The sequence below is a fragment of the Petromyzon marinus genome, chromosome 39 (genome assembly GCF_048934315.1).
Source record: "Petromyzon marinus isolate PM22_M1 ecotype Great Lakes invasive population chromosome 39, UKy_Petmar_22M1.pri1.0, whole genome shotgun sequence".
Lineage (NCBI taxonomy): Eukaryota > Metazoa > Chordata > Hyperoartia > Petromyzontiformes > Petromyzontidae > Petromyzon > Petromyzon marinus.
In genome coordinates this window covers 11991992-12013083 of record NC_133705.1, presented here as the reverse complement: position 1 = coordinate 12013083, position 21092 = coordinate 11991992, and the positions used below count along the sequence as shown (strand labels likewise).

General features: G+C 41.9%; 1 protein-coding gene across 1 annotated transcript; it reads left to right on the top strand.

Annotated features, from left to right (window-relative positions):
- Window positions 1-605: 605 nt before the first annotated feature.
- Window positions 606-19343, top strand: SLC30A6 (solute carrier family 30 member 6). The gene is made up of 16 exons (XM_032968266.2): window positions 606-825; window positions 4188-4231; window positions 4895-4981; window positions 6015-6099; window positions 6943-6985; window positions 7363-7428; window positions 8156-8236; window positions 9144-9179; window positions 10150-10244; window positions 10550-10598; window positions 11964-12083; window positions 12883-12985; window positions 13139-13186; window positions 14629-14697; window positions 16005-16119; window positions 16310-19343. The coding sequence occupies exons 1-16, from the start codon at window positions 654-656 to the stop codon at window positions 16732-16734; spliced, it is 1638 nt and encodes a 545-aa protein (XP_032824157.1). The 5' UTR covers window positions 606-653; the 3' UTR covers window positions 16735-19343.
- Window positions 19344-21092: the final 1749 nt, after the last annotated feature.

The following is a 21092-nucleotide window of genomic DNA, read 5'->3' as shown; positions in this document are numbered from 1 at the left end:
CAGTGGAGACTAGGCTCTAAGAAAAGCCGTCTCGGGTGTGGATCAATCAAATTCAAGGACAGTGCCAATATTATTATCAGAGTTGTCTCTTTTGTTTACATTTTGACTGCTTGTGTTGTGGTTATTGCAAACATGATGCCTTGAATAAAGGTGTCAGTTTGTGTGCCAGTTAAAAGGGTAAAAACCTATTACTACATCTTGTTACTGGCAAAGGAGGTCTCATAATGTAAAGTGGGAGACTCTTTGACTTTTTGAAGCTATTAACATTTATCACGTTCCAGTTTATCATGTGTTATTTTTCCATTAAAACGATAATCCCCTATGAGTGTTTAAAAAAAACATTTGTGAAGCAGGGTGTATTTTACTCATTGGCTTTTTTGGGTAAAGTCACGTATGTAGAAATACCATAAAATTATATTAAAATAAATCAATCACGACATTTCGATTTTGATTTATTTTAATATAATTTCATGGTATTTCTACATATGTGACTTTACCGAAAAAAAAACAATGAGTAATTTATGCAGTCACGAAATCTTTAATTCTGTATTCACCCTGTATTTTGTACAATGCCCCTGCACAGTGTCCACGCCGCAGCCTAAAGAGCTCCGGGGGGTTGAAATCGCCGCGGTCCCTAAGGCGAATCCCTCAACATGGCGGCCTCCACGTCCGCGCAGGCCCCGGTAGGAGACTGCTACTACCCGCGCAAGCTGGGGCCCAAACCCGACGTGGTGCCCACCGAGGTGACGGAGAGGAAGATCTCCGCCTATGCCACCTACAGACCCGACATGGTGTCCGTGGACGTGGCGCGCCTGAACTCGGCAGGTGCGGCTATGTCCTTGGAAAGGGATCGCTGGGCCCGAGGGAAGCCTCGTCCTTGCCTGGCAGCGCTGCCGGGGAGGGCGGCGTTCAAGCGGCGGGGACGTAACGCGTTGTGGGTGGTCAAAGGGCGGGGGTAGCGTACGAGAGAAATGACGACGGAATTAATAAAAACTGATATTTTTATGTGCGCTATAACGCTCCGTAGAGTGTCGTTTTCCGTCAAGTTTTGGAGTGTCTGACTTTCTCGGTGTGCAGTGCTCCTGCGCGACATACAGAGTCGTTGCCACGAGTAGTCGTGATCATCAGCCATGATCAATCCACTGCTGGACGAAAGTCTCCAATTCAGTGTCATCTCTCACAATCCAATTAATCCACCAGCGCATACACGCGATCCGATCCGATTGGAACGCTCTACCCCTCCCCCCCACACCTCGACGTTCACTCGGACGCGTTTTCATCCTTTGGCTGCCACTCCGGCATTATTCTTGACCGTCGGCCGCTTGCGCAAAGCCCACTTCTGAGTATCGTTCCTCTGCCACGTGCACGATCATTATCACATAGCACTCGCGATCCCATCGCGCACAGCGTCAATGTGCCATAGCGTTGCATGTTGCAATTATCGTATAAGCTGACATTGCTCTACAACAGGGGTGGACACACATAATTTTTTTTCGAATTCATTAAAAAAACCCTCAATATTACAAGAGCCGCAATGCACGTGAATACGAGACGGTACTGAATAAATAACGTCACAAAACAATTCTCAAGGAGCCGTAGGTTGCCGACCCCTGTCCATGGTAAACTGGACTCCCATGGTGAACTTGCTTCCATGGTGAACTGGTCTTCCATGGTAAACTGGACTTCCATGGTGAACTGGACTTCCATGGTGAACTGGACTTCCATGGTAAACTGGACTTCCATGGTGAACTGGACTTCCATGGTGAACTGGTCTTCCATGGTGATCTGGACTTCCATGGTGAACTGGACTTCCTTGGTGAACTGGTCTTCCATGGTGAACTGGACTTCCATGGTGAACTGGACTTCCATGGTGAACTTGCTTCCATGGTAAACTAGACTTCCTTGGTGAACTGGTCTTCCATGGTGAACTGGACTTCCATGGTGAATTTGCTTCCATGGTAAACTAGACTTCCATGGTGAACTGGTCTTCCATGGTGAACTGGACTTCCATGGTGAACTGTACTTCCTTGGTGAACTGGACTTCCCTGGTGAGACACTGTTTAACCAATACATACTTCACTTGGAATGGAATTTTCTACAAACTGAGGGCACCCCAATGGGCTCCCCCCTATCTCCGGTTATAGCTAACATTTTCATGGAGAAATTTGAGACTGACGCCATCCAGACTGCCACTCTACGCCCAACCTTATGGAAGAGGTATGTGGATGACACTTTTGTCATCTGGCCACATGGCCGGCCTACTCTAGACCAATTCTTCGACCACATCAATTCCATACACCCAGCCATCAGATTTACCATGGAAGTCGAAAAAGATGGCAAGCTACCTTTTTTGGATGTCCTAATAAAAAAAGAGACCTGATGGTTCAATGAGCCACTCTGTCTACAGGAAAGCTACCCATACGGATGCTTATCTGAAACCGGATTCCCACCACCATCCATCACAGAAGAATTCTCTCATCAAGACTCTGTACCATAGAGCCCAATGCATATCCGACCAGGAACACATAGACAGTGAACTCAAGCACGTACACCAAGCTCTTAAGGCTAATGGTTACTCCGACTATACAATCCGCAAAGCTATCACTCAAACCATGAAGAAGGACCCTCTTGAGGAGCCTTTCAAAACCATCACTTTACCCTACATTGCGGGGATCACAAAAAAGATCTCCAAAATCTTGAATAAACACAAGATCCAGGTCCGTTTCAACACATTACATAAAATCCGTGATCTGGTTCCGTCTGTAAAAGATGTGATTCCGGACATACAGTACCCTGGTGTCTACAAACTAAGTTGCCTCTGTGATAGTAGTTACATTGGAGAAACCAAACGCCATGTCTCAGACCGCATTCTTGAACACAAAGCAGACCTTAAACACGGTAGGACCAACACCTCGGCCGTTGCAGATCATTGTTATAATTCAGTAGGCTCACATGACATTGATTTCTCCAAGACAGAGGTTCTTTGTATGCCATCTGGCTAGCATGAGAGATTCGTTCATGAGGCTATCCACATATACAATCACAGAAACAATTTCAACCGAGAAGATGGATTCTGGCTTAGCAATCATTGGAAGGATTTGATAAACCATTTCAGGTCTTAATTGATTGTTCACGCTTACGGTGGATTTCAAACACCATCCATTAATTTTTCGTCTCCCCCCTCCTCTTTTCAGAACATAGATGGACTCGTCCTTCTAAATAAACTGTCAAATCGCTGCCCGTGGTGCTAACGGTTTTTTTATAAATAAATAAATACACCGTTTAAAAATAAATAAATACAAACCGCCACTTTCAAATGTTTCTTGCCGTTGGTTTTTCACCCCTGATGATGACCGTTTGTGTTATGGTCGAAACGTCGTAAGAATTTTTATTGTTTTATATATATTTTATTGTTTTATATATATTTTATTGTTTTATATATATTTTATTTTATATATATTTTATTGTTTCCCTTCAACGTGACTTTACCGAAAGAGCTAAGAATATGGACTTCCACGGTCAGGGGACGGCAACCAAAATAACAAGAAGAGCCATTTTTTTGGAAATTTCAAGAACCGCACTGTAGTTTGACCCTTTCTCTACTACATACATGATAAAAAAAGTTATATAAGAAAAATATATGTACAGCTCTTTGTCAATCCACTGCTCGATGAATCCCTCCCCATGATGTATCTGTCATCGGGGTTATTGGTCAGTGTGAGTTGGTGTAGGGGTTGGCTAGAACTGGATCAAATTCGACTCGCCAGTACGATACGGACGGCACCACCGCTCCCACCATCAAAGTACATTTAACCAGACGTAGTGGCACGCTCCTGTTATTTAGCACTTTGGAGACGATCCTTAGCGCATCGCATAGATTGGTGAAACTTCCCAATCCCAATTACGCTAGGCTGTGAATTGGCCATGAGGTTGCAGTACACCAATTGGGTTCGTTAAACTTTACAAACATTTGAGTGTTATCCTCTGGTATGTGGTGGGGTTTCTCTTAGTACACCAGTTGCATACCGTATACAAACTGCTTTCATTGCTCACTTTGTGCCCCCATGTAGAGGGAAGGTAAATGAGTTGTGCTTGGGCGACGTCGACCCATGTTGCTTATACAACATTAATAATAAGTGTACCTGGAATGTAATGTTTATTAATTTGTTTTGTGTATGTTTCCACAGAACCTGTTCATAAGACACTACACCTTGGAAATCAATATGTGTCTGTAAGTAATTTAATAATGTTTACATTGCACACACTTAATTATTTTATATGGAATATTGTAAATAACAATCTGTGAATTGGAAATCCAATTCATTGAGAGCCTTCACACACCAAATAATGATAGTTAATTGACCGAACTCTTGGCTTTCATCCCAGTGTACATAGATTTATATATGATGCACATAAGTACACGTGCATTTGTGTGTGTGTATTTGTGTGTGTAAATATACAGCCCTTGAGTCAATCCACTGCAGGATGAGGACTTTCCCACCCTGTTTAGATCAATGTATTTTTTTAACTGTACTTCCTTCACTTTGATGGTCAGCACGGGTTGGTCAAGAAGAGGGCCCAATTCCGGTTCAGATATCACTTGCCACTGATGTTGGCTATGGCCAAGAATCACATTCAGTTTGCTTGGTTCATTAACCGCTACACAACCACTCTTACCCACTCTAGGCTTATCGCTGTGTACTTTAAAATAGATGCACTCAGCAGGTTAAGGTTTTTGCTATCTGTGGCTATTGTTCAAGCGTATGTACACTCCTGAGGCCCGACACCATTGTGGTGTTTTGTAAGTGCGATTATAAATGTTGTGAATATACCTTTGACCCTTGTGTGTGTGTGTGTGTAGTGCCTGATACTTTGACTCTCATATCCACCCTAGGGAACAATCCACCCTTTCCGGAAGTCGCAGCGGTCTCTGCTCAGCAGATTAATACAGGAATCAACACTGGTGGCCTCAGACAGACGGGTAATTGTATTTGTAATAAATCAGTAACTGTGCTATTCATCAAATGTGTCACAGTATGCTCATTCGGTGATGTAGTGAGCTAAGACTTGAACATTAGCTTAAATATCATTATCGTCTCTTCAAGGATGATAAAATGGGTACACTTGATAACCTGCACTGTGGGAGATCATCAGTAGTATTGGTAAGGAAAGGTTAACATTTAATAATAAATGCTCTTTATATACCTTGAAAGCTTAATTTAGCCTCGAGACTCCTATTCAGAAGCATCCCACATTGGGATGTTTTGGCCAGCCCTTTATATGGGAGGAATCAGAGTACGAGAAAAACAGCATGTCTCAGGGGAGTAATACTCAAATCTCTGCACAGATAAATGACATCGAATGTTGTACTGCCATCTGTTGGCTGCCTCTCAAGCCAAACCTCCACCTCTTTTATTCTTTGGAAGTCTCCCATCCTAGTACTAAGCTCGTTCGTCACCAATGTAGTTTTCTGTTATGAAGGCTGTAAACAAGATAAAGCATATAATTAGCTTGTATGGAATAAACACGTTTACTACCAAGGAAATTAATAACGTCACCCACTGCTGTTCTGCAACATCCACACAAAGATAAGTACCAGCATTACATTTTGTTTTCAGTGAAGCATGATGGTCGGTAGGAATGTTGAGCATTTGCCAATGCCATTGTTAACTTTAATTGTGATGTTGAAACTGGAAATAACAAAAAATACCACTTCAGTTGTCCTATCATAATAAAGCCGTTTAATGTGATGTTACGAACATTACTCTGAGCGGTAGAGCAGGTGGGAAAGCGCTGCCCCCTATTGTGTAAAATAGAGGTCACTTGAAGTAGGCCATTCTCTAAAAGGAAAAAAGTTGTACTGCTCTGCAAGAAATCCAAAGGGATTCTTTGTTTCATGACATTACGTTGATAGCAAAATGAGGATAACGTTCAGAAAAAGAGTAAAAGATATGCAAATAGTTTGGTTTGATTGCTGGCATTGCAATTACCTTGTGTTGCTTTGTAAATTTCAGTCAAGAAAGATCTTTGTGTTTGGAGTCCTCAATGTTGTTTGCACAGCCCTGCTCATCACGTGGTGCAGCTCTACAAACAGCATGGGTGGGTGCTGACTACTACACAGCTTATATTTTGTTATATTGCATGTAGTTATACCTCAAAAGGGCAAGTTCTGGAATGAGGCTGATTTGAAAAATATTTCAAACATGATTCATGTACATTCTTTAGCTTTATTTTTGACTCATTCTTCAAGCTACATCAGCAACACAATGTTACGATAAAATTAGTACTTTCGATAATAGTATATAAACAATATGTTTTATCATCAAGAATTCTTGGGTAACCTTATTTGCTCTTAATGGCATACCTTTACGAGCATAACTGCATCGAGCCATCGATGAATATTGATTTTTCAGTTTACAATGCATGCTTCGAATCATGCTAGTAAGAATTGATCTTTTCAACTCAGGTGTAATGTGATCAGTTGTCCACTGCAGCCACCGGAGGTACTCGAGTCCACTGCAATGTTAAAATCTTGCAACTTGGACGTTGAGCCATGGCATCGGCACACAAATGCATCTTCCTGCGAGTAGATGAACAACTTTACAGCAGGTGGCACGTTATGGAAATCCCCTTTAAGGTTAGCGAGTGGCTGCAGGAATCAAATTTTTGGCTTCGAAAACTTGCTCTTTTGAGCTCACTCATCGCATTTTTTTCCAACCACCCCAAATTTATTTTTTGTAATACTAAGGATTGGTTTTATTGAAAACCAGATAACGTGGCTTGTCTACTCCTTTTTGAAACGTAAGCATCAGATGTTTACAATTACAGGTCATAGAAAATAAAAAATGAGAATTGCACAATATATTGATGCTGTATTGTAGTTAATTGTTGCCAAGATCCCCAAAAATATATGCATCTCGATGTTTTTGCTTCTTGTTTCAGCATTAACAGCATATACCTACCTCACCATATTCGATCTGTTTAGGTACGTAACGCTGTTGTTGCTTCAGTGTATGAACACACGATGAACACATTTGCAAGTAAAAGGACCCACTGATGTTTAAAATGTTGAGGTGTTTTAACCACAGAATGCAAGCCTTGAATTTGCCTACACTTGTCCAAGTGATCAGGACAGGAAGACACTATAAAGCAAAAAAACACTGTTCACTCACAAAAGATTACTCATTGATCCTTTTATATAATAATATGATAAATGTATTTTATATGGTCATGTGAGCTTTTGCAACATGTATACCAAGTACATAAATCTGGGTCTTTTTAGACCCAGAGTTGCTTCCTAAGGTTGAGACGCAGGTGTCTTTTTTTCATTTCGATGAGACTAATTGTGTCGTTGCTTTTCAGTTTGCTGACCTGCTTAATAAGCCTATGGATCACAATGAAGAGACCCACAGCCACGTACTCATTTGGGTACGTTTCAATTTCACAGTATTTTACATTTCAATTCAAGGTCGAATAACATGTCGAGATATCACGAGAAATGACACGTGCCTCCGGTGATTTACCAGTGGCCTACTGGAATCCGGGTTTGAGTTTTTTCAGGACCAGGGCTAAAATATATGCCATTTTGTCACTCAATATATGGTCGATTACCAACTGATATCAGACTTAATGTTATGGAAGTGTGAGTAATGAACAATAACACCACGTGTGTAGATAAATGGTGATAAATAATGAGCCCGAGTGAACGAAGATGTAATGAGGAATCAACAAATGTCGACTGGTCAATGTTTAGAGCGCAGCTGAGTAAAGATATGATTTCTCTGCATCACAAAAGCAGCCGATTGCAGGAGAATCAGATGGCTTAATAGTTTAACTTGTGGCCAGATTATTTTACTTGAGTTTCCCAGTTGATTATTTTTGTAAGTGTTAATATAGCTCTATTATGAGCACTGCTTACCAACCGCGCTATTTCAATTCCCATCATTATTCACTGATTTAGTGTGCTTGTAATGTTCTCAAATTGAGTTTTATCATCTTAAAAGTCCCGTGCTTTTTTTAAAATATATGATTGCGTCGTTTTTCTCACTTATTCAGTAAGCGTCTGTCATGTGATATAGGGTGCCATTATTTGTCCCCTTGGGAATTTGCCTTGTCCATGAAACCCTGAGGTTTTTGTTTATATCTTATCACAAAGGTACGACCGCTTTGAGGTGCTGGCCGTCTTTGCATCTACAGTGCTGGCCCAGCTAGGAGCACTCTTCATTCTCAAGGAGAGGTGAGTGACAACCTGAGACAATGAGACTTTTGCAAATGGTAGGGCTGAGAGCTGGCCGGTGACTCGAGTCAGAGCGCTGGTTCGAATCTGGTTTTCAGTCGCCCACAGAGAAAGGGGGTTCTTAGGTATGACGAGTTGATCATTTCAAGCCAATGCCGTCTTGCTTGGTTCTCTGAGATAAAAAATACGTTAGGTTAGATGACCATTCAAAGAACATCAACATGGCACATGAGACTATGCAGTGCCCTTTGAAGGACTCTTGAATAGCAGTTCTGTAATGTCAACTTCCACAGACCAAAATGCAGAATACTCACCTTATTAAGCAGCCAATGTCTGCCTCTTGTTTTTGCCTCCTACCAAACAACTGTATTGAACAGATATATTCAATACAATTCATGCAAAAGTATACGTAGGCAGACTATCCGGGTTGCGCATTAAACATTGCTCATTCACGGCTTTGACAAATACGCTGGTTCTATTATTAACCGCTCCTCACTCGTCGAGGGTCAGTGACTTAAACATGATGCCAAGTACATCGGTAACTTTAAGAAGCAATAATTACAGAGGACACATTCTACATCTTCACTTCCCTGTTATGCGTAAGTGCGGTTGTTATAGCCTAACTTACATATGCATTGCATTACCCGTGTTTTATTTTATTAGGGGCATATCTCCATATCTCTTCCCACCACCCATTACCCTGCATATTTGAGAGTTCACTACAATGAAAATGTATTCACTATGATGATTACCTAATCGATTTAGTTAAGATCAACAATCAATGAGCTTGATTAATTGATGCGTGATTATTCACTGGTTACAACTGTGAGTCGCATAACGTTGCATTTTTATGTAATATTTATTCGGTTTTGTTTTAACGTATTACCTCGTCTAATTCCACTTTCAGTTTGGAGCGCTTGCTTGAGCCCCCTGAGGTTCACACGTAAGTTTATTATTATTTTTGGAAATGGCTTTTAATATAACTGCCTCTTTTATTTTAAATTACTGAATGGCTTTATGCGTAAGCAGATGAGAGCATATTGAAGCCCCGCATGACATCATGTAAGGGTTTACATTTGTTGCCCTTAAAATCCTGAGTACAACAATATTTTCATTGCATGTTTTATATCTCGCAAATGATGTTATCTTTGGCCAAGAATCTAATTCAGGTTGTAGGATTGTATAGCTTGGTGCACAAAGTACGAAGTAATAGCCTAGGATTGAAATAAAAATGTTTTTCTTATGATTTGTTTTATGTTCTTTGTAATTGCTTCATGTGACCCCTGCAACCACTTTCGGCACTGCAATTTCCACAGTGGCAAAAAATGCCCTTGAATCAATGAGGAATTTTTTTAAAAAAATATATGTGTGCGTGTACAAGCCATTTAAAATGCCTATTCCTCTTGGATAATAAATATTAAATATGTACGTATATAGAGTTGACAGTTTGACCCATGCCACCACCCATAAAATGTATGCAGGGAATAACCAGATTGTGTATTTGCGTCAAATGGGTCTGACATAATTTGCAAGAGTAGACCATTGTGTGACAAGTTTAAAATTTGAAATTTACCCATGTCCAAATGTCCAAAAGTTCATGTTTTTTTAAACTGAATTATGTAAAGCCAGGCCTCTGTTGAGTAAGATAGGCTGAATCTTGACGGACTGGCATGCGGTTAATAAAGGGCTTTTTTAAGCTCTAAGATGTATTTTTTGGTTGATGTTTGAAGTTTTGCTCCATGTTCTGGGAGTTTCTTCTGTAACCAAGTATTCGGTTGTACAGCACAACTGCACCTCCCGATTAGCACGGTTGGCTACGTACGGTACGAAAGAAGTTCAGCATACATACAACCACAGGAGGAGCTTCTACTGATGTACTCTGTTACTCTGCACTGTGCTCTTGTTCATGGTAGGGGAAGACTTCTCCTGGGGACCCTGGTCGCCTTGTTCTTCCACCTCCTGACCATGCTGGTGGTCCCCAACAAGCCCTTCACACACGTCTCTGAGGGTACAGTTTTCTCATTGCTGGCATGTGGGAGGGGACTGCAGTATGCAGAGAAAACCCATGTATACGAGGCAGTGCCGACTTAAAGCTCTGCTCAGGTAGATTAAATTATCAATTTTTTTGTACTGGCATAATTCTGGACACCACGCTATGCTGCCATTTTGTGGTCACATTGTGCCTCATTGCCAGCAGAATTGCATTGCGATGGATGTAAACATGGAATATAGAGCACCTACATGATTGATACAAAATATACACTTTGTATTGGGGTAGGACAAATGTTTTGTTTGCGTTATTTTCTTTTTCAGCTGCGTCGACGAGTTGGCTACAAGAGCATGTCGCTGACCTCAGCAGGAGGTGAGGTGGCCGGTCCCTTTTGAGTTTTAGTACCCTACCTCGCGATGGCATAGTCACGGAGCATAAACCATCACGCAAACTCCGGTCATCTCAGCAGCTTTTGGCGAGCCATCGAACAAAAACGATCACTGCATTGCGTGCTTTTGAGTGCGCTTCTGCGGCCATCTGGAACGCTCTTCGTTCCAATATTCGAAAGCCACCGGAGCTATGCACTTTTAAATCATCTAGATTAACAAACTCATTAATTTAGAACTGCTTTTTGTGTTACGTTTGTTCTTCTCCCGCACCTCCGATTATCACGGTTGGCTACGTACGGTGCAAAAGAAGTTCAGCATACATACGCCTATAGGAGGTGGACTTTATCACAATAACTTCACACTTATTTGTCTTTGCTGTAGTCACAAAGCATACAATTCTGTCCACATATGAACCAATTTGACCTCCTTTGGGAGCTCAAAGCTCCAACTTAAGATCACGGTGATACATCAGATCATCACAGGTTCCATTATTCCATTAACTTCGGTGTATGCATAATAATGTTGAAGCAAGGCAAACGCATATAATACTGTACAACACTCATTGTAATTAATTTTAATTAGAACTGGACATTGTGCATAAGTAAATTGACAAGATGAACAACCCTCATTAGGCATTCATGAATTATTTGGTTTTAATTTTCACATGCATGTAATCAACACTTGTCTAATTTATGCAAATCCTGTGCAGTTGTTGCACATGCTATTGTGCAGTGTATTTTGTTTAAACTTTATAGGCATATGTGGTTAAACACAATTATTAAGCCCTCATGTTAATATAAAAATTGTCCTTCGAAGTTAAGCAGGGTATTTGTTTGGAGGTCACAGGATGACGTCGTGTTATGAAGACACATACAAAATTAACCCCTCTCTTGCCCTCCTCCCTACGTGACTTAATGGCATTTTACAATGTAGGATCACAATTCAGGTGAATTATCGGTTGTTTCCTGTGTCGTTTGTACCATCTGGTTGTATCTTACGTGTCATATATTCTGTCTCATTAGTTCCATTAACCAAAATGTAAAATTTGTATAGCATATGCATAGGTGGTAAATAAACAACTCTTACACACAGTTTTATGCATCTATCGTAAACATAACTGATTCTAAAGAACGAATTAAATACTCATTAAATGCCTAGTTTTCTGAATAATGATATTTCTGATACAATGATGTATTTTAATGAATTAATGAATCAATACATCACCTAGATTACTGGATAATGATAAATCTATCTGATAAAAAAAAAACTGTTCTCATGAAGGCTGGAGGCGTGATTGTATTGCTGTGTGTAGAGATGCAACAACGGAGGCTTGTGTCGCTGTGTGCAGCCTATGCGGCGTGGTGCCTGGCCTCAGCAGCTTTCTGCTGCCACGCATGAACCCATTTGTCCTTATCGACCTGGCGGGCTCCCTGGCCCTCTCCATCACCTACATGCTCATCGAAATCAAGTACGTACGATGCCGCAAGCCTCTGCTACATGCCTCACCGTTGTTGCTCGTCTAATCGGGTCATCCACATCTGCATGTAACGGCTGTTTTGTCGATCCACTGCTGGATGGGTGCCTCCTCCCACACCTTTGTGGGTCGTGGGGGTTATTTGAGTCTATGTCAGCATGCTGGTTAATGTGGGTTGGTGAACGTGGAGAGCGGAATTGTTCTTGCTGCCTACTATCTATCTATCCTGTCCTCTGCTGCCGACAGTGTAGGCTACGCAGCAGCCTGCATCACCTGTTTTATGCATGGTGTTTGCCTATCCAAGCACTAGCCAGGCAGCTCAACCTGCTTAGCTACGGGGATTTGTATGAGATTATGGGTGATTTGTTCATAGGCAGAATGTCAGCTTGCGGGGATTAAGTTGGCTGGATAAACCACAGGCTGTCACAATTGCTACTGAACCAACTTTTATTAATATTTAGATTCCTACGCAAGACCATTAATTTCTGCATGGAATTACAAACACGATTTACCTTGTGCAAAGTGACCGTTAAGAATTCTGTGATTTTATTCATGTGAGGAAGCCACTGTGTTCCCAGGATGAATACCCAACAGAGATAGAAGGGTCCTCCCATTAAGTGCAAGATTCCAAGATTGTGTTCCTATAGTTAAAAGCACACGAAGGAGCGTAGAGTGAAATAAGCGGGGAGATGTGGATTGAGTCCGTAGGTCTACTAACCTCTTTATTTCCTTGCACACACAAGCTGTAACACAAGGTCATTAAGCCAATCTCTGGTTTTCTGCTCTTCTTTAGTAACTATTATGCCGTGGACACCATGTCTGCCGTGGTCATCGCGATGATGACATTTGGTACCATGTACCCCATGAGCCTCTACAGTGGGAAGGTGCTCCTCCAGGTACATGCTATCAACATCACAGAAAAGCCACTTGGCCACACCTTCGTGCTCTGTCAGCCTGTAGCTTTACCATCGTTTGCGATGAGCAAACATCATTCTTGGGTGATGCGTCTCACACGATGAAAACATAATTCTCCTTGCTTTGCTTTCCAGACGACACCGTCCCACGTCATAGGACAGTTGGACAAACTTCTGCGGGAGGTGAAGAGTGCATTGTTGCAGAGCACCCAGATCACTGTGTCAAAGCCATTTGATTGATTTCTGTTTGGATTAGGTCTTGCCAGTTGCACGAGGTATTTTTGGTTTTGAGCCAGATGTCCTTGCCATTAATGAAGCACAATTAATTCCGTTCACTGTCCTTAATTTAACAAATAAAATATAAATTATTCATGTTGGCAGGCAAGACTTGGCAAACTACAAGCAATTAACTATTATCTTCTTTGGTTTTTTCGGTAAAGTCACGTAGAATGAGAATAAAATAATAAATTTTCACTCCAGCGCTGTCCTCCAGACAGTCTCGTCCCTTCACCTGATGAAGGCCGCTTGTGTTGTGGCCGAAACGTCGTGAGAATATTATTGTGTTATTTTATTTTATCAATTTATTATTTTATTCTCATTCTACGTGACTTTACTGAAAGAACCAAAGAAGATGAATCCTTGCAGTCACGAAAGCTTTCAATCGAAAATTAACTATTAGTTCCCCAAAAAAAAGTTTCTTGTAGGTTTTCACATTTGGAATGCTTAGCAACGGTCATAGGAATTGGTTATCTTCCCATGTCAATGCTGTGTGTGTACAACAGGAAACCAGTCTGTAATTGAGCCACCAACAAAACTACTGGCAGTATAGTTTAGTGTTGGTTTGTATTTGGCAACCCAGTAATCACTTCGTGTGAAATGTTTACAAAGTACACGCAAGGTTGACAGCCCAGAGGTGGGTTTTTCTCACGACTCTGCCAGTTTATATTGATTCAATAGTTTTCACTTTCCCAGCCGCCCAGTCATAGCTTCTGTTTACCGTGAAACATATTTTGACAGCATTCTCTGGGGTGTGCTCAATGTCCTCATGCCATTGCCTATAATAGAGTATGAAAAAGTTGCCTACAAATACATTATAAGTATGAATATCTTTGCCTTAATTGTCAAGAGAGACAATGTCTTGATCGTTATTTATTAAATTAAGTCATTTATACTTTTAAAATGTATACTTTTAAAATACGTGGGTAGAGCGGTGGCACAGTGATTAGCACACTGTGTTATGAACTTGGTTACCTGAGCTTGATTCCAGTCATGGCTAACATCAGTGGCGAGTGATATCTGAACCGGTCCTCCCTCCTCCCACCCCAACCTTTACTAACCTCCACTGACCAGTGTGGTGAAGTATGGCCAACTCCCATCCAGCTCATTACGCTCTAATCTTAGGGGACGGTGCTCATCATTTTTTGTATTCTGAGCTGTACATACATCCAAGGGTCTCTTAACTGAAGGACTGTCTTTGAGGCGAGTACAGCTTATGAGTTAACTGTCCCCGTGCTATTCTGCAGCGGCGATGTGCATACCAAATCCTTCTGTGTACCTTCCACTCGTGTGACTGCTTGGTTTATGTTTTGCGTGCCACTCGGCATCATGTGCTTTATATGCGCCAGGCTTCGACCCTTGATGGAGTGCTGGAGTTCCGCAACGAGCACTTCTGGACGGTGTCATTTGGCTCCCTGGTGAGCGCATGTATTAGTTTTACCTTTGTTGAGTACAACGTAGAACCGTGATAATTGTGTTGTGCGGTCGCGTACGTTCTTACTGTCCACCGCTCAAGTTACATGTACAGGGAGAGGTTTATGCCTACAATTACAAACGTACGTGTACAGCCCATGTGTCAATCCACTGCTGGGTGAGGGGCCTCCCCCACAACTTGCGGGCTGGGAGAAATTTGACCATACTTCACGGTGGTCAGTGTGGTTTGGTGAAATTGGGGGGGGGGGAGTGCAGAACAGCACTAGAGTGTGCTGCACTGCCCTCTCGTGTCCACAACGCCTCTTGAACCTTCCTTTAGCACCTGGTCATCACCCTACCCATGCACGAGCCAGACTCAATCCTATGCATAGCATCTGGGATCCCATGAGATCAGGGGCGGAGCCAGGATTTTGACTTTGGGGGAGCTGACTTCAATATTCTGAGATATCCAGTGTAATGTTTTCCAATGGGCGCCACAAATGTATAAAACAAATTTTATTGGCTCTGAACGCGGAGTTTATTAATAGGTCGGAGCCGCTGATGTGGCTAATAAGTTCGATAAGTTTGAAAGTCTGCCGCTCAAGCAGCCTGCAGGGCAGCACAAGGTGGCAGCCTGCATTTTGCAGCAGCCGGATATGCGGTTATCCCGATTACCGACTTTCCCATCATTTCAGGGGGGGCTGAGCCCCCCCAGCCCCCCCTGTGGCTCTGCCCCTGCATGAGATGGGGGGGGTGCATTCTGGTTGATTTGATCGTAGGTGCTTAAAATTACAATAAAAAAAATTAAACGCGAGGATCTGAGAATAAGTGCAAATCAGAAAAATAAGTGGGATTGGACAGAACACAATCCTGTAGGAGGGTTGATGGCCGACGGACGATACTGGTAACAGAGTTGCAGTCAGGGGAGGGATCTTGCCTGGCGGCTAACCACCATGGAGATGGAGTGATGAAACTTCATGTGTGGGAGCGAAATAGATTCTGTCACCTTGGTTCCGTGTCAGGTGAGTTGACTTGGGAATGCCTTCATCGTGGTATAATCATATTTGTATGTATGTTGAACTTCTTTCGCACCATACGGAGCCAACCGTGCTAATCGGAGGTGTGAACATTTATCATGGACTGCACGTTATTATAAAAAAGTGCACGTTCTCTTTGTGTCATAAATTATCAATAACAAGCGCTATGGAATAGTGACGATATACTACGCCCTGAACACCGCTCAAAAGCAGTGTTGCTTGTAATACGTCCTGAAGGACACTGTTCATGTGGAACTGTCCGTTTTGTTTCCAAGGCTGGATCAATGCACGTGCGTGTGCGACGCGATGCCAATGAACAGCTGGTGCTGGCCCACGTGACCAGCAGGCTCTCCACTCTCGTCTCACATCTTACTGTACAGATTTTCAAAGGCAAGTTCTCTGTCAGGCGATCGAAATAAATAAAAAACATTTAATGTATAAGATGTATTGCTGGAAGGGTGACTCATACATTTGTAATGATCTATCGTACTTCATTCATGATATAATTTGTACGGCAATGTTTACCATAACGAAATACAATTGCGTAACAAGTGTTGTTTGGATCGGTCTGTGGGCACAGATGACTGGAGCAGGGCAAGTGTGTCCACAACCTCCCTGGCCCCAAGCGTCCTGCACAATGTCGTGCCGCCCCTGACCCATACCCCTCACCAGCCTCATGGCCACCACCATCACGGCTCCCACAACCCCCTCACCTCCACCCCGTCCAAGTCCACCAGCCCGGCGCCAGAGTTCTCCTTCGGCACACCCGGGCGCAGCGTGCAGCCCATCGTACCGCCCCCGGCCGTCACGCGGCCCGGCACTCGGGCCTACGCCCCTCCCACTGCACACTACCCAGACTCCACAGGCCTCTACAGGGCCTTTGGGAACTCCTCCAGGCCGTTTGGCCCAATGCCTGGCACCACCGGCTTGCCTTTAGGGGGCAGGTACCCAGCCAACTCTGTACTCCATGGGCAATCATCTTCTAATGTACCATCGAGTTCATAGCAGTGACAAAACTAATGGACATTGCTGTGTCCGAGCAGCTAAGCAGTTTTACTATTTTCTGTTTCGTTTGTCCTTTTATTTTACGTGGCCACAATCGTGTTGCAGCTTGAACCACATCTACGACGATCTGAATCTTAATGGGCTTTGCTGTGTCTATATCCCGGGTCTTAACGAGCTGGCTGTTATTACCGGTCTAACAGCACTGTGGGTGTGTTAGCGACAGCTGAACACTCAAGTCATTGTTCTTTAGTTAATTATCTCTGAGCCCTTGAAGCTTCATTAAATATGTTTTTTGTGAGGGAGACCTGGGTGCCTACTTGAATCAAACCGTTAGTGTCATGCAGACTGGCTCAGGTGTTCTACATTGACCGCTTAGCTTTCCAGCCACCTAATATCACACAGTTATCAACAGTAAAACCTATTTAATAAATAATAGCAGCTATGGTAAAGTTATATTTTCTGCAATAAAGCTCTCATAATTTAAGCATGTGATTATGCCTTAATTAAAAAAAATATTTATACAATTGCTAAGTATAATATATATTTTCTGGGTTATTTCGGTACAGTTACGTAGAATGGGGATAAAATAATAAAAATAATAACAATAAAATTCTCACGACGTTTCGGCCACAACACAAGTAGCCTTCCTCAGATGAAGAAACAGGACTGCCTGGAAGACAGCGCTGTCTTCTGGACAGTCCTGTTTCTTCACCTGAGGAAGGCTATTGTCCTATTAATCAGGGGGTTGTTTGACCATGTCTCACCAAGCTGGTCAATGCAGGTTGGTTGAATGGATTTTGAGGGATGATTTAGGATTGATTCAGATAACACTCGCCAATGTTAACCATGGCTGGGAATCGAACTTGGATAGCCTGGTTCAAGAAGCCATGCGCTAACCTCTCCACCACCATTCCCACCCCAGCTCCATAAAATACTCTATTTGTAATTTACTTTCCTTATCGTTAAGTCGAGTTTCGAGGATAGCAGTTTTCCAAACTTTCATGTCAGAAATTGCAAATGTAACAATTATCCAATGCCATTGGGAATTGGTGTATAAATGCAACCACACCTTCAACTTCTACAATTGCCTATCTTGCATGGGACTTGGAAAAGCAAACGGACACTATCATCTGTGCAATTAAAAATACATTTTTAGTTTATTCAGGTGACATGCTAGAATTAAATACATTTATGGCCCATGTCACATATATCAGAGCACAGGTTGACGTTTGTACTTATGGGTCCCAGGTCTAAGGAATTAAGTAATTGTGGGTTTGTGGCATAGATGGGCCACATAACCTGCGTGGACAACACAATTTTCACACAAGAGTTCGCTTTTGTAATCTGACACTAAGCTTCGAGAGACCCAAGTGTTTTCAATATTAATATAGGCACAGTAAGGAAGATGTATATTCAGTGTTATTGTACACAGATAACAGAGTGAAGTGTCTCAAAATCCCACAGCAATGCAATATACGTCTTGTGTATTAGTTGTGTATATTTTGGTCCTGTATAAAGTGCCTCTGTTTGGTGAGCTTGGGACGTTCTACAATGATGTTCCTTAGGCCAGTGGCGGATGTTCTCCATTCCTATGGTAGGATGGCCATGAACGATTTGTTACAAAGTGGTACTTCATTTGTCGACCCTGGCCGTAACAGTTGCTCAGTCAATTGAAAACTTGGATTTGAACTCAACAGTTTCATGGCGAGTTGAGCACTTTCACAATGACACAGATAATAGCGAACAAGAAATATATTTTATAAAATGTTTGGTCTCCCACTTAGCTATCTCAGTATTTTATCAAATATGGTGTTAGACTGTATTGCCCACTGAACATTTAATCCGGATAACATAAGTCACGATTAAAACTGGTGCTGTCAAAAAAAATCTATTTAAGCAATTCACAAAAGTGGCCTGAAACATGGCCTATTTTTTATGTTGAATTTAAATTTGAGCCACATTCTAAATGGTACGTTGTGTGATCTTGCTAAGACTTGGGGCCAATGCATTTTTGAAGTTTTGAAATGCATTTAAATGATCACATTTAAGGGGGATTTTTTTCAGACCAAGCAGATTCAACACATTGTGACCACTCATGAGAATTCATTTGGTGTAAATAATGTTTCTTTCTCATACTATAACAGTAAATGGATCCCTGTTGCCTATGTGTATAGCCCATGTATTTAAATAACCAATGTTTGTAAAAAAAAAATACATCACTGCAGTAACTTTAGCAAGATGGTAGTTTTGGTAATTGTGGAGTGTAATGAGCATTGCGGAAAATTCTGCTTAATTGTACAGTTAAAAACAAATTCCTTGTGCTTTATTTGCTATCCAATTGCTAATGAACAGCAAGACAATTTTGAGCGGTGCTTTCAATTTACGTAAAATCCAGGCAATGTTGGCCTCATTCACATTTTGTACGAAGAAACAAAAAACATCTGTGTAATGTAAACCTTGATTTTTACGCCAAGTTTAATATGACGAGCTGTCAAGCATTTAATACAATACATAATTTTTACAGTACGGTGTTTGTTGAAAATATATATAAGGTCATTGTTTGCCGAAATTGTTCTGTGCCCATTAAACGATGCAACTTATCTCGGTAATCCTGGAAGTGAGTGGTTGATTGTAGCGTTTGTGTGATAAGTTATGTGTATTGCATAGGTATATGTAAATCCATTATCTCTCACTTTCGGATGCTGTCATGCTGTAATGTTAAACACTGCAAACCAGACGGCGCCAGCTCGTATCCTGGCATTGCAGTAGCACTGGACAGTGCTTATTTCTGTGCAGACTTTGAATCTAACAAACTTTGGACAAAGGTTAATGTGCAAAAGTGTTGTACTTCTGAGTTACATACGCTGGGGAAGACCCAGTAAACATGAAACGGGCCAATGCTGGTCCAACGATTCCAAATACAGTATATGCCAAAGTTGGCCTAACTTTGCATGTTTGCTTAGTAGTGCTAAGTTGATATATCTAAAATGTGTCCTGTCCATACTAAATTTGTACGGTTGGCAAACCCTAAGTTGGCAGTCCTGAGCTACTGATGTGCATCCTTTGTTATGGCTGGGCCCAAAGTCAATGACTTCCCAATTTTTGAAACAAAATTTGTATCAACCTTGGAAAGTTGGATGGGCTGAGTCTTCCTCTGGCCAGGATTTGAGGCCTGAGCCGCATTATTATGCATTCAGTGCAGAAGGGTTGAAACGTCAGCCTGTTGGATGTTTCGGTTCCACGGCAGAGTTAACGACCAACTAAATTTTGTATTGATTTGGCTTCATGGCCACTTAGAGGACAGAAGTGGTCTGGGTGAGTCTTTTATGATAACCCTCGTGCCTCGTTCTTCACTGATAAAACATCAGCCAAGCCCGTGACTACCGTGTCATTCATCACTCAATCCTTGAAAGCTGTGTACGTAAATAATGGGGTGAATACCTGTCAACCCATACGGTTTACCCGTATTCTTGTACAGGGAAATTGAGTTTTCAGGTTCATACGGCGTACAGCCGTTTCAATACGGACAAAAATAATAATATTTGTGTTTCTCCCTTGTGATGGGACTTTGCAGGATGAACTTTGAGAATTATAAGGACATGAGGTGATCAATAGGGTCTGAGTTGGTCTATCTAATAAGGGAGGCACTGATGAGGGGTTGACAGCTATGGGGTGTGAGGAGGAGTGATGTTAAACGATACGGGTTGGAAAGCAGTAACCGCGTCCAGTTGAATATTATCCATGAACGCGCCGACTTTTGGGAAATAAAACATTAATTGTTACAACTGCCGAACCGGGAGGTGGAGTCGAACCCAGTGCCCTCTGGATTAGTACAAGTCCAGCGAGGTAACTATTATGCCACGACAGCTCCCTTCGCTTCTCAGTTAACACTTTAAAAAAAAAAAAGGTAAAACCGCTACGTTTATTAACGGATACTTATCTATGTGTACGGAGAACCGTTAACCGTTTTTTTACCGGTTTTATGTGGTTACCGGTAATTAACTGTCGGTGAGCTATAATTTGTGGTCACGTCGCTTCTGAAAAATAATCTCATGGTTCAGTGGGCCTTAGTAAGATTTAAAACAAAATGTTGTATTTGTATATAGGGACCGTCCATAAATGACGTCACGCACGATGTGTGACGGGCGGGTGAGAAATGTGACGTCACATCAAAATGCGCAACTTTAAATAAATATAGACAACACGTTCTACTTAATTAATTATACTTTTTAATAAATGTTCTCTCCTAGAACATCAGAGCGCAGCGCCACATTAAATACGCACTACAATGACAATAGTTTAAAGCGATTTGAAGCATGTTTTATTTTCAAAATGGAAATATGGTTTTGGTGGGGGGG